Here is a 14,890-nt window from a genome sequence, read left to right as displayed (position 1 = left end):
GAGTGGCAAAAGAGTAGGGATGGGCGGTACCTCCTATTTTATTTTCGATCCGATACCGATATTTTCAAGTCAATATCAATACCGATACCGATACCTCTAAACTAAACTAATCTTTTAAATTATTAAAAGAATAAAATCAGTAATTATACTTACTTTATATTTGAAAGTCATGTGTTTTAAACATTTCATAAGCGTTTTTTTTTTTTTATAACACTTTCAGAAATAAAATGTACTAAAATTTTGTATTTTAGCTCTTTACCTGGGCAGTAACCTCAAAGGTGCACCTTTCTTTCCCCTAAAAGCCAGGGAGCATACTAGTACCATACAAGTACACACACATTAAGGGTAGATAAGGTACAAAGGTGTACCTTGGAGGGTACTTGATGAAAAACAACCATGGTGTTACATAAGTACTAAAATGTATAATAATAATAATAATAATAATAATAATAATAATAAATTAGTAGTAGTATTATTAGTATTAGTGTTATTAATTATTATTACCATGGTTTTTGCTACAAATATTATGCTTGAAATAATGTTCCTGTAGTGTTAACCATGGTAAAAGGAAGCAAGCCAAAAGAGAGAGTTTTAACCATGGTAAATTTTTTGTTACTGCAGTTTTACTACAAATACTGTGGTTACTGTAGCAAAACTGTGTTTTTGTGTGTGTGTAAAAAGCTGCAATAAAAACAGCAAGATTGGTAAAATGAATAACTAAAATAACTATTTTCTATTTTAATATATTTTGAAAAATGTCATTTAAAAAGCATCTGTGACCAAAGCTGAATTTTCAACATCATTACTCCTGTCTTGAGTGTCACATGATCCTTCAGAAATCATTCTCTTCAGAAATCAATATACTTTGCTACTCAAGAAACATCTTTTTTTTTAAATAATGCTTTATTATTTCAATGCCATGAGAAGAAGAGAAAGAAACATCATTTCTGATTATTGTCAAAGTTGAATGAAGTGTCAGCAGCGAACGCTACCTGTGATCGATTGGTTCTGTCTTACAGCATTTGCTTGTATTCCGATGAGCAGGAGAAATAGTTGTATCATACACAATATTTCGTTAATAGTCTATTGTTCCTCTTAGAGGCTTATTCTGTGCACCAAACATCTTGTTAAATAAATAAAATTAATGGTTAAAAAAAGCACTTTAGAATCGATATTTTTATGTGAGGATCGATCCTTTCGATACAACGTCAGTATCGAAAGTATCGATATTTCAGGATCGATCCGCCCATCCCTACAAAAGAGCCTTCAGGGTGAATGGATTTAATAGGAAGATGCGAAAACGCGAGTAAAACAAACGATGATGAGTTTAAACTAAAGGTTGCTGAGCTCAGTATAATATTCCTAACAACGTAACAAATATCCAGTGGTCGGTGGATATTGATGCAGCCAGGAATCGTGTTTTCTAACGCTTATATATGTCTGATTTTGACGTCGGGGACAATACATAAAGCAAATTTGCCTGTGAACTAATTTTGTAAATACAAAATAGGTTGGTCTAAACATAATAACGTAATATTTAGCCCCTGGAATGCTAATTTTACCAAGGGTATCCCGCCAAAAAAAAGTGCATTTTACCTCCCAGAACGTGATTTTTCCCTGGGGACCCCCACGAAACGCTGTTGGGCTAGTTTTGAGTACCAATTCGGCGGGTTTTGTTGTGAAAACCTGGCAACCTGGTTTAAGCACTTTGTTTAAACGTCATGTGTTGCCACATAAGAGCGTAATTCCGAGTCAGAAGACGTCAAAGCTTAATCCATGTTAATTTATGCTATAATCATACATCATAGGGATTAAAGCTACCGCAAAAAAATAGAAATTCTGCTATTTTTCACTCATTTCATTTATAAACTGGCTTACTTTCTTTTGCGGAACACAAAAGAAGATACACTTTGGTAACACTTTACAATAAGGTGTCATTTCCTAACATGAACAAGCAATGGAAAATACATTTATTAGACTATTTATTAATCTTTGTTAATGTTAGTTAATAAAAACACAGCCGTTCATTGTTTGTTCATGTTAGTTCACACAGTGCATTAAGACTAACAAACTCTGATTTTAATAACGCATTAGTAAATGCGTAGTAAATACTAAAGACTACTAAATGATGTAGAAGTATTGTTCATTTGTTCATTCTTAGTTTAACTAATCTAGTTAACTAATGAACCTTATTTTTGTCCATTCATTAGTCACCAAACATTCTTCAAAATACATTATTGTGAGTGCCATAGAGCAAAGTCATACATATTTGGAAGAACATGAGGATGAGTAAATATTACAAATTTCATTTCTGGTTATACTACAAAACAAAAACCATGAAATAGTCTGTTATTTAAAAATCTTTATATATTTACAATGTAATGGACATACATGTCAGACGTTTTCTTGCTGACAAAATGACACTTCAGTCACATGTACATGACCAAAAGAGACAATTTTAGTTAAACAACTAGCTTTATACACAAATGAACTTCACAACTAAGGCTCCAGAGGCTCTAACACTACAGAGAAACGGACAGTTCCAGAAGAAACTAGAACGCTCAATGATTCTGCTAATAAATCCTACAAAGGTATTTGCACATGTATGCACTTCTGCATATAGTTACCTAGTGTGCAAAAACTGCAGAAAAAGAACAATACATTTTTATAACAAAATAAAATATTTCAGAGTAAATATATTGTTCAAAAGAGTACATAAAAACCCCTTGTACTGACACAAAGTATACAGGGTGTGGTGTCGACAAGTGAGGTTTAGAGGAAAATCGAACGGCTGCTTCTCAGTCAAAAGGTTTTGCATAAAAAAAAAAAAAAAAATGATAGAAATGTAATGTGCAAACACTTTGTCCGTAACACCCAGACCCCAAAATACCTCCATACAAATGCATTAACCGCTTTATCAAAGTTCCTCAAATCCAAACTGCATTACTGTCCATTGTATTTTGAAAGGAGAGAAGGGGTTATGATACAGACTTGGACTGTAGCACTGGCATTTGGTGGAGTTTGGGAGTCTGTGCGTCAACCGCTTCAGTCTCTTCTTGGCTAACGCTGGTGGACGTCTCCTCTTTTTTGGGCTGGCTGCTTGCAAATTCTGTGATGCTGAACAGGAACTGCATGCAGCCCACTTTGATGCAGCTGCTGTGGTGAAGCAACGCAGTGCCCTCCCAGCCAGCTCCGCTTCCTCCTATCAAGCTGGAGCTGCTGGCTTTACAGTTGCAAGGTGATTTGGGTCCTCCTTGAGCCAGGCAGCTCATCACACCACCTGCGGGCATCAGCACCGTCTCCGTGCACATCTCACCAAGCGGCTTCCTTGATCGGTTACCTCCTGTGGATTTGCCAAACCAGATTACTACAAGCATATCACACGTTACAAAAACAAGACATGGGTGGTACTCACTGATGCTGTTTTGTACTTTGGACGCAAGCCCGCTGGGTGAAGTGATGTTTGGTTTGTCGGAGAAGTCGCATGAGTAAAGCACGTTATCTACAGTCGTCCCATGCTCGCTGTAGTTCAGAAGCTCATAATGCTTCGTGTTCTACGAGAGATTAAATTACATTTAGAAGCACTCATCACCCTTGATCTGTTAAATCTGGACAATTAAATAAAAATGAGCCTCCAAGAAGCTTTAATGAGTCTTAATTGCAGATAACACTCACTTCATCATAAAAGATGCAGGCATGTTTCCCAGAAACATAATTGCAATGACCGTAGTTTGTAAGGCACACATCCATATCAGCACCTGAAACAAAAACAAAGGTAAAACCTCAATGAATCACATTCAAAAGAACGCAAACAATGTTGCTTGTGGCAAACCGTACCTGTTCCTATGTACAGAGTCCTGTAGCACATGTTGATAGCTGCCCCTTTTCCTGTTAAAGGACATAGCACTGCTCGAGCTTGTACGTCCCTTTTTTGTGCTGCAAAAGAGACTTGATTTGTTATGACTGGAGGGGCCAAAAGCACAGCTTCAGTGTGATGTGATTGGTGAGTTTTGTTACCGTCTGCTTGAGGGGAAGGTTTAGGGACAGAGGCAGTGACGGCTGGAGGAATCCCACATTTATTTGAGGGTTGAAGTGATTTGGGAGACAACAGCTGTTGGATCCTCTGCCAAGCCAAGAGTCTTATCAACTCCTCATCCAGGACATTCATGTCCACTTCTATAACAAAAAAAGAACTGAACTCCTCAAAACCAGTGCAAGATCATCATTTCCACTAGACAATGAATGATTTCATTTTAAAAGTCATGTCTGGCTGAAGTGGATCTCTCACCTGCATCGCCTTCCACCACATTCTTGATGTAGCTGTATAAGCTGCCTATAGAGGACGGGAGCACCGAGCCTTTCCCAGCAGGCATTACATCTGGGCTCACTTTGTTCTCTGGAAAAACAAGACGTGAATATTCAATTTTGCGGACTCAACAAACAACTTTAAACTCAATTTTAATTTGAACATTTTAACATTTTCTGATTCATAGTCCACTAAATGATACAATTTTTAAAGAGTTAGCACACCAAAAAATGCAAATTAACTCATCCTTAAGCCATCCTAGGTGTATATGACTTTCTTCTTTCAAATGAATACAGGTGGAGTTTTATTAATAATGTCTTGGTTCTTCTGAACTTTATAATGGCAGTGAATGGGTGTTGATATTTTGAAGTCTAATAAAGTACATCCATCCATCCATCATAGAAGTACTCCACACAGTTCCAGGAGGTTAATAAAGGCCTTCTGATGCAAATCGATGCATTTGTGCAAAAAAAAAAAAAAAAAAAAAAAAAAAAAAAAAAAAAAAAAAAAATCCATATTTACAATTTTATAAACCATAATCTCTAGCTTCCATTGTACGTGTGTTCGAGAAAGCGGCGTTCCAGCAGATGATGTACATATAATGTAGGATCAGGTGAGAATACATTAGTCTCACGAGAACGAGAAGTTGTGTTAACAACAAGGTAAACTCCTTTTGGCTTATAATGAAATCCTCCTACATTTTTCTATACAAATCCTTGTACTTTTAATTCGTGAACGAATTTTGTTTTGCTCGTTCCTCTACGTTTTCATGTTTGCCTATGTCCTACGTCATCAGCTGGAACGCCACTCTCTCGTGAACATTCGTACGACAGTTAGCAGAACCTAGAGATTACGGTTTACAAAGTTTTAAATATGGATATTATTCTTATATAAACACATTGATTCACTTCAGAAGGCCTTTATTAACCTCTGGAGCCATGTAGAGCACTTTTTATGATTTTTATGACTTTTTATGGATGGATGCACTTTATTTTGCTTCAGATTCTCTACACCCATTCACTGGCAGTGAAAGCTTAAAAGTGCCAGGACATTTTTTAATATAACCGATCATATTCATCTAAAGAAGAAAGTCATACACCTAGGATAGCTTGAGAGTGAGTAAATTAGAGTAATTTTTATTTTTGGGTGAACTATCTTCTTAATTCTTAACTGTACTTTTGAAGGAAAAAAGACTACTTGGAGTACCGCAACTTAAAAATAATAATAATAATTAAAAAAAAAAAAAAAAAAAAAAAAAAAAACAACAGTTTAAAGAGATTTTTTTATATATATTTTTTCAGTAAGGATAAATTAAATTAACCAAACCTGATGGTAAAGACATTTATAATGTTATATATTTAAGTAATTTGATTTTCTAGTCAAATAAAAAACAGAACACTGATATTACATTTTTTTTCCTTGAGTACCAAACCATCATGTGATACTGATGACTGGAGTAATGGATGATCAAGTTTTAGCTTTGCCATCACAGGAATAAATGATATTTTAAATTGTATTAAAATAGAAATAGGCACATTATTAACAGTTAATTACAGTTATATTTTTAATTTTACAATATTACTGTTTTTTCAATCAAATATGTGACCCTGGACCACAAAACCAGGTATAAGTTGCACAAGTATATTTGTAGCAATAGCCAACAATATTATAAAAAGGTCAAATGGGTCAAAATTATCCATTTTTCTTTTATGCCAAAAACGTTGGGATATTAAATAAAGATCATGTTCCATGAAGATATTTTGTAAAATTCCTACCATAAATGTATAAAAACGTAATTTTTGATTAGTAATATGCATGGCTAATAACTTCATTTGGACAACCTTAAAGGCAATTTTCTCAATATTTTGATATTTTTGCAACCTCAGATTCCAGATTTTCAAATAGTTGTATCTCAGCCAAATATTGTCCCATCCTAATAAACCATTCAACAATGGCTTTCAGATGATGTAGAAATATCAATTTCAAAGAAAATGTAACCTTATGCCTGGTTTTGTGGTCCAGGGTCACATACATGCAGCATTAGAGTCTTCTTTAAAAAAAAAACAATAAAACAGTATAAAAGAATTACTACTTATTTGTTTGTGGGCGAACAAGGATGATGGTGATTGTTAATTCTAGAGCACAGCTGAAAAATGTATGATATATAGAGTGATGTAGGCCCAAATACCTTTAGTTTGAGATGACAAGCTGCTGTTCAGCCCTGAAGAGGAGTTCCCTACAGCTGAGCTGTGATGATGGGCAGGCAAGGCTGAAGCAAGGCTGGTAGATGAAAGAGTATCTCTTTGCATACAGGAACTGAGGGGACTGCTGCTCTCAGTCTTTATATCTACATGGTTGGGCAGGGCTGGTTCTGAGAGTGCTGGAGTTTGTAGTCTAGAGGGGATGCTAGGCCTGTCACATAGAACTGGCCCATTCACTCCCACCCCTTGCTCCGCTGGACTGTCAGCGTCAACCTGACAAGATCTCTCTCTGCAGCTTTCGGACTGTTCGGGTGCCAAAGAGGGCAGCACAGGGGCCCCCTGGGGGCCAACTTGTGTACCGCTAGGTTGGAGGCAATCAGAATTCTGAGAGCCGAGATCCTGCATGTCCACAGACTCCTGCGTCTTCACATCTGACATATCGGTCTGCTCCGAGTCCCGGAGGGAAGATGACATCTGCTTAGCAGATAAATGTTTCATAATACTGCACTGAAGTGCAATGACATGACGAAGCCACTGTGGAAAGAGGAAAAAAAAAGCCTGAATGATACTAAATACTTATGCACTCATATTTGCACTACAGCAGTTACATTAGTTATACAATCACTTGATGAAGTGCATTTACCTCCTCTTGTTCCTCTTCGCTGGTTAAATGCTGAGAAGAGCGTTCGTGTTCCATGAAACCGTTCGTGACTAGCTCTCCATTGCGAAGACCCACTTGATCCACCAGGAAAGGGGGATTTTTGTAGTGACTTTTAATGGCATTGGGGACCTGCAAAAACACATCAAAGTAACAAAATTATAAATCAAAGCTGCTGTGTTTACAAAGAGTAAGTACATTTTATAGTAATTTAATGAGACTCCACCTTCAATGTCTTTTTCTTGATGTGCCGAACACCTCTGCGGTTGGGATGGTGTTGGCGGTGAACCCACCGCAGGAAGTCTACTTTGACTGCATGTTGGGACAATCGGTCTTGGAACTGATCAAAGAGCTGGCAACGTGTGCTGAGGGTCACGCTGTTTTGGTTTAGCTAGAAAGGAAAAAGACAGTTTAATTTTACAGTTAGTAATTTCATTTCCTAATCAATTAAAAGTGTTAAACACCCCTAACATGAACAACAAGTAACCATTGAAAAGACACTAACCACCATGTGCTCTGCGTGGTTGGGACACATCCATCTCCCAGTGGGCATGGCAGTGAGAGGGGGGTCCAGGCAGTCCATGTGGAACAGAAGCGCACAGTAATCGCACTGGATGAGAGGAGCCACCCTGCAGCTCCTATGGAGCAAGAAGAAAGAGAAACCTGATGTACTGTGCAAAAATACTGATGGGAATCAATATGTAACTCCATTAGAGACTTACATTCCATTCGAAAATTTACAGATAATGTACTCACCCCCTTATCATCAAAAGATGTTCATGTCTTTCTTTCTTCAATGGTAAATAAATTCAGTTTTTTGAGGGAAACATTTCAGGATTTTTCTCCATATAATGGACTGATATGGTGCCCCAATTTTGAACTACCAAAATGCAGTTTAAACGCAACTTCACACGATCCCAAATGCGGTTGTGAACGATCCCAACCGAGGAAGAAGGGTCTTATCTAGTGAAACAATTGGTTATTTTCATTTTAAAAAATACAATTTAAATACTTTCTAATCTCAAATGCTCGTCTTGTCTTGCTCTCCCTGAACTCTGTGTTTTATGGTTCAAGACTGTCATATTTTCTCCCTCAACTTTAAAAATTATTTCAAAATCATCCTACATCGCTGGAGAAGTACCGACCCAGTCTTTGCAAAGTGAACATGAAAAAAGATCAAACGCCCTTAACAAAAAAGGTAAAACAGCGATATAGGACGACTTTGAAGTTGAGGGAGAGATGGGAATTTTGACATACCCTAACTGTCATGAACCGGAAAAAACTGTTCTGGCAGAGCGAGACAAGACAAGCGTTTGACATTAAAAAGTATTTAAATTGTATGAATTTTACGAAAATAAACGATCGTTTCGCTAGATAAGACAGTTCTTCCTCAGCTGGGATCATTTACAGCCGAGGAAGCCGATCGTTTGAAGCTGCATTTAAAGTACATTTTAGAAGTTCAAACTTGGGGTACAATATAAGAACACTATATGGAAAAAAAATCCTGAAATGTTTTCCTCAAAAAACAATTTCTTTACAACTGAAGAAAGAAAGACAAGCATCTTGGATGACAAGGGGTGAGAGCATTATGTGTCAATTTTTGTTCTGGAAGTGGAATTCTCCATTAAAACTCTGGATCAGGGTTTTTTTTTTTTTTTAATATTTATGTACTATTTCAAAGTAAAAGGATTTATAAGTATTTTGAATTAGCTTTTATTTCTAATTTCACTTTCCATTTTAATTTTAGTTGAAGCTTTAGTAATTCAGGTCCCTGTTTATTTACTTTGTAATATTTCTATTTAGCTTTCATTTATTTTTAAAAATTCAACAGAATTAAACAGGAACATTCGAGGCAACCCATGGCAAATTAGTCTTCTGGGTTTTGACATCATGACCACGGCACTTTATATCGCCATTAACGGAGAAATCCACTTCCAGAACAAAAATTTACAGATAATTTTACTCACCCCCTTGTCATCCAAGATGTTTGTGTCCTTCTTTCTTCAGTTGTAAAGAAATAATATTTCTTGAGGAAAACATTCCAGAATTCTCTCCATATAGTGGAGCGGACTTCTATAGTGCCAGCGAGTTTGATCTTCCAGTTTTTTCCAGTTTGCACTTTTAATGGGCTCTACCATCCCAGCCGAGGAAGAAGGGTCTTATCTAGCGAAACAATTGTTTTTTTTTTTCTCTTAAAAAAAATAATAATAATAAATTGACCCGTATTACACAGAGATCGCATGCGTGTCACAAAGAATAGACAAGACAAGCATTTGAGGTTAGAAAGTATATAACATGTACATTTTTTTTGAAAATAAACGATCGTTTCGCTAGATAAGATCTTTTTTCTTTATTGCTGGGATTGTTTAGAGCTCCTTGAAGCTGCACTGAAACTGCATTTTGGAAGTTCAAACTTGCATGCACCATAGATGTCCACTATATGGAGAAAAATTCTGTAAGGTTTTCCTCAAGAAACAATTTCTTTACAACTGATAAAAAAACCCAAAAAAAACAAACACAAACATCTTGGATGACAAAGGGGTGAGTAAATTATCTGTAAATTTTTGTTCTGGAGGTGAACTTCTTTAATTGATGGGATACTCTGTCTGTAATGTTTCTGGACTCTTACTTGCCACAGGTAAAGCACACTTTCACTGGCAGAGGGACCAGCCCGCTGGGATCCAGCTCATGTTGTGGCCTCTTTACATTCTTTCCTATTGCCTCCTCTTTCCTTCTGCGCTTACTGCTGCCTGTAGGTATACACACACACATACAGTTCAACTATTAAAAAAAAAAAAAAAAAAAAAAAAAAAAAACACAAAGCGCACTTAGCACAATAGTGTGGGCGAGCCTCACCTGGCAGTGAAGTGGTGCACGTAAGCTCACTGGGCAGCTGAAACTGCGTGGGGTTTCTCTCCATGGCCGCAGCAATCAGCAGCTGAAAAGGTTTTTTCAAACGAGGTGTGGCACTCTCGGATTCAGAGCCCGGCACTTCCTCTTCAACATCCATCAGGTCCTCGTCCACGTCATTGTGTTCTGACGGTGTAGGCGTGTCGGTGGATGCATTCGAAGTGGGCGTACCAGGACGGCTGCTCGTGCGTCGTTCGAGAAGACGGACTTGCGCGACGGCGAGCCTCAGGCCTCCTGATGCGGCAGAGGGCAGCCCGTCTAGACGCAGGGTTCCCAGCTCCAGCTCCGCAGCAGGGGAGGAGGAACGCTTAGACAGCTGCCGCTCCAATGCACCGTTCACCTGCTCTGCCTTCTGCTCACGCTTCTAAACAACCAGAAAATTACATACTACAACTGTGTTCCTAAAACTAGTAAAGCAAGATTGCTGTATGTTTGTTTATAATCAACAGTTCTCTCACTGCGTTGGACATCTGATTTTTTTTGTGCCCAAAGCAATGCATTCTTTGATTGTATCATTTACTCATCCTCACGTTGTCTGAAAGACATGCATTTATTTATTTCATTATATAAGCTGCCAATTTTCATTTTTGGGTGGACTATACTTTGAAATGTGAATAGATAAACACTAGACAGCTTAAGTTACCAAACAGAAGTCAGCAATGGTCAGTATGACTTTACCAACCTTTTTGCGCACACTGCAGCGATGACACATCCAGTCACCAGGGGGCAACATCTCTCTGCTCAAAGGTGGATTACTGTAAAGAATCAAATTTTTATGTCTTTTACAAATTCTAATGTGTTTAAAAACACAGTACACGTTTTAAAACTACTTGAATTCTCTGCAGAATAAATAATCATTTTTGCAGGAAAATTACAGTTGCAGCTTACAGTTTTATTCATGTGCTATATGCAAAAAACCACAATGCTGCAATCACACTGAAACCGTCTAGGTTTCACCAAATCTACAAGTTAAAAAAAGCTGAACCACAAAGACTCTTTGCAATCTTTAGGTTGCATGGTGCAAATCATGCAATGTTACTAGTATTCCACAAAAATATTCATTTTTCATCTTTGCCATTCAGTCAATGCAGATCACTGTAGCTTTATATTACATTAGCTGAGGGAAAGCCTGCATTGATTTAATGTGAAGCACATCTGAACAAATCTCCCCTCAGGAAAGAGTTGTTGAATAACAACACATCTACTTCCCCTTAGTGATAAGCATAGGACAATAGCAGTAAAGACTAGGAGTTTGCATAAAACAGCAATCAAATAAAATGAGGCAGGTGTGATTTCATTCAAACAAAGTCTCTGATAAACTACAGGAAACCGCTATAGCTTCAGAATGCGAGAAATTATGGGGCTAATTACATAGAAAACAACCTGTAGGCCTCACAGAGTAAATGTTTTTGTTTTTAGATGCATTAATACTGTACTTAAAGCTCAGACTGTCAATACTAAGCAGTATAGTTAAAAAAAAAAAAACATTTTGAATGCCCATTTCTAGGCATTTTTTGTTGTTGGACGAGGAAGTGGTAACAACATGCAATGTTAGCAATCATGAAATCAACAGATTGTGTGTGATAAGTTTTAGAGTCAAGTTTCTGCATGTAGAATATATAGGACAACTGTCAAACTGACTGCCCTTTGTGTCACTGCAACAGTACTTATAAAATTAATTAAATGAAATTATGAAATAAATATAAAAAACTCCGCTTGCTCAGTTGTAGTGCTGTGCAATGATTAATCGCTTCCCAAATAAACCTTTTTGTTTACATAATACATGTGTGTACTGTGTACATTTTATATATATATATATATATATATATATATATATATGTAAATATGATAACATTATTCTTAAATATATCCAATATCTATGCACATGTGTGCATTTATAAATACATACTTTTTTTTTTTTTTTAAGAAAATAAAGAAAAACTACAGCTCAACAGATTTTCTTAAGCAAGAATACATTAAATTCATTAAAAGTGACAGTACAAAAATATTTTACATTAGAATATTTCACAATTTTAGCCTTGGTAAGCATAAACTTTTCAAAAACAAAAACAAAATTAATTTAAAAAATTCTGGCTATTTTTAATGTAATATTTTGTTACAATTAGCCAATTATGAGCTCATTATTACACTGCCATTCAAAAGTCTGGGATCAGTAAGATTTTTAATGTTTTTTAAAGAAGTTTCTTATGCTCACCAAAGCTGTGTTTATTCGATCAAAAATACAGAAAAAAATAATAATGTTGCAAAATATTATTAGAATGTAAAATAACGTTTTTCTATTTTAAATTTACATTACGATTTATTCCTGTGCTCAAAGCTGGATTTTCAGCATCATTACTCTAGTATTTAATGTCACATGATCCTTCAGATGATTTATTATTGAAAATTATCAATATAGGTTACAGCTGTGCAGGCAAATATTTTTTGGAACCTGTGATTTTTTTTTTTTTTTTTTTTTTAGAATTCTTTGATGAAAAAGAACAGCATTTATTCAAAACAGAAATCTTTTTTTAACAATATACATTACCGTTTAAAGTTTGGGGTCAGTAAATTTTTTTTTTTGAAAGAACTTAATATTTTTATTCAGCAAGGATGTGTTAAATTGACAAAAAGTGATAGCAATGACTTACACTGTTAGAAAAGATTTATATTTTGAATGAATGCTGTTCTTTTTAACTTTTATTCATCAAAAAAAGTATCAAAGGTTTCAAAAAAAAAAAAAAACATTTTACAGCACAACTGATGCCAACACAGCTAAATCTAATAATAAATCAGCATATTAGAATGATTTCTGAAGGATCATGTGACAACTGAGACTGGAGTAATGGCAGATGAAAATTCAGCTATGCATCACAGAAACAAATTATATTTTAAAGTACATTAATAGAAAACATTAATTTACATTGTAATAACATTTCACAACATTACTGTATTTTTGATAAAATAAATGCAGCCTTGATAAACACACAAGTTTTAGTGGTCCCAAACTTTTGAAGGCCAGTTTGCACCATATTCAGCTATAAAAATAACTGAATATGGTGCGAACCATTGCTAGCCACTACTACTAACTTAACGCTTCAAGACTTTTACAAGTCCTCTTTTACAGCCTCTTGTTCCACATCAGTCAACCTTTCAAAATCAGCAGCGTAAGCAGACTTGTACACAAACGTAAAAGAAAAATTGTCAACTGTTAAACCCAGACAAGATATAAAAACACATAGCAAACATACCAGCATTGCAGGTGAAAAGCAGCGGGACAGTGATCACAGCAGAGCAGATCTCCTCCCTCACGGCAGCTATCGCAAGTGTCGTGGTTCGTGGCTCGGCCTCCTCTCCTGGTCTCCCTCTCCGGTTTGCGTCTCTTCTCTCCATCCTCAGAGCGTGGAGGAGCAAGGAGCTGTTGAATTTGCTGGAACAGATTGGCAAATATATTTTAAGCATGCATGTAGTTACACAAAAAAAGCTCCAGACAGACGTCAATGAAGAGTTGCTTCACACATTCAACTGGTGTTTCCAACCACCTACCACTGCACATTTTGGAAGTCATACTAATCTGAAACACACAATGCAGATTTTGAACTAAAATCAGATGTTAGTCAGAAAAAGCCCCAAAACGTGCAATCCCGGGGGGCCTCAAGGACCACAGCATTCAACTAGGAGATCATTAAACTTTTTTTCATGTCAAATCAGATTTGATCAAGTGAGCTGACTAATGAAATCTGCATGCATATATATATATATATATATATATATATATATATATATATATATATATATGAATATAAAAGACAGTTTTGTCCTCGTTTCAGCCAGGCAATTTCTGCAACAGGCCCAGGCCAGCTCTGCATAGACTCACCAAAGCAAATGTCCACAAATGACTTATTTTCATTCTGCAATTTGCTTTTATTATGACTCATTTAATCCTTAACACAGGCATATTTAAGTCACACAAGTCAGTGATTTGAGGCACAGCTGAAGGGCAGACAGGCTTACCTCCATTAGGCCCCCAGACGTGTCCAAATCGTACAGAATCTTCGGGGTCTCCATTTTGTCCCACATTCACACTGCTGAAATGTAGCATGAACACAATCCGACAGCGGTTCTCGCGTTCCCCAAACCCAGTCGGGTTTACCTGCTGTCTTTAAGCCGTTCTGAAAATATTAAACGGGTCGATAATCTAACAAGATAGCGGATTGGCTGCTCGATGTTCGGCTAGCTAGCAGCTATCAACAAACAAAAGCACACAGGTCGCCAGATGCCTGGTGCCAAACAAGAGCTGATGAATCGTTCAAACTCTCGTTTAAGTGCAAATATCGTTCCTATTTTGAATGCAAGATGCTGTCTGGTGCAGTATCGAAGGGCTCCTGTGGCATGTAAAGGCCTAGCTCGCTAGCCTAGCAGCATCCTCTGCTTCAGCAGCAGCCGCCTGCAAAGATGCGTGTAGAAATCCACAGCTGTCTGTCCCCATCGCATACTGGCTAAAAAAACGCTCGCTGTCGCAAAGTAAGTCTGCTGGATTGATTGTCGGCAGTTAGGTCCTCATGTGCAGAAACACTCGTGGATGGTGCTCAGATGACAGCAGCGAAGAGCAAAGGTGTTGTTATGAAAAGCCATTGCTAGTAGCTATGCTAACTGGCTGGCGCTGCCCTCCTCTGACTCGACTCTAGCGGGGTTGGAATGAAGTCTGCGCATGCGTACTGAGACGCAGAAGGGGAACGGCTCCTCCTAGCGTTAGTCTGACACAAGAACAGTAACTCTCCAAGCCTGCAGGCCATGTTTTCTCTGAAAATCCAT

At 37.0% G+C, this 14,890-nt stretch overlaps 1 protein-coding gene across 1 annotated transcript; it reads right to left on the bottom strand.

Annotated features, from left to right (window-relative positions):
• Positions 1–2,345: 2,345 nt before the first annotated feature.
• On the bottom strand, positions 2,346–14,768 carry phf12b (PHD finger protein 12b). Its single transcript, XM_051129432.1, has 15 exons — positions 14,090–14,768; positions 13,327–13,505; positions 10,758–10,830; positions 10,022–10,439; positions 9,795–9,915; positions 7,671–7,803; positions 7,392–7,556; positions 7,151–7,297; positions 6,495–7,041; positions 4,289–4,396; positions 4,018–4,176; positions 3,838–3,936; positions 3,676–3,758; positions 3,416–3,554; positions 2,346–3,343 (listed from the first exon to the last, which is right to left on the bottom strand). Exons 1-15 carry the CDS (start codon positions 14,153–14,155, stop codon positions 2,979–2,981), a joined length of 2,802 nt encoding a protein of 933 aa, XP_050985389.1. The 5' UTR covers positions 14,156–14,768; the 3' UTR covers positions 2,346–2,978.
• Positions 14,769–14,890: the final 122 nt, after the last annotated feature.

Source organism: Labeo rohita, chromosome 15, assembly GCF_022985175.1.
Source record: "Labeo rohita strain BAU-BD-2019 chromosome 15, IGBB_LRoh.1.0, whole genome shotgun sequence".
NCBI lineage: Eukaryota > Metazoa > Chordata > Actinopteri > Cypriniformes > Cyprinidae > Labeo > Labeo rohita.
The sequence above is the reverse complement of the archived record's forward strand: the minus strand, read 5'-3'. Positions and strand labels throughout refer to the sequence as shown.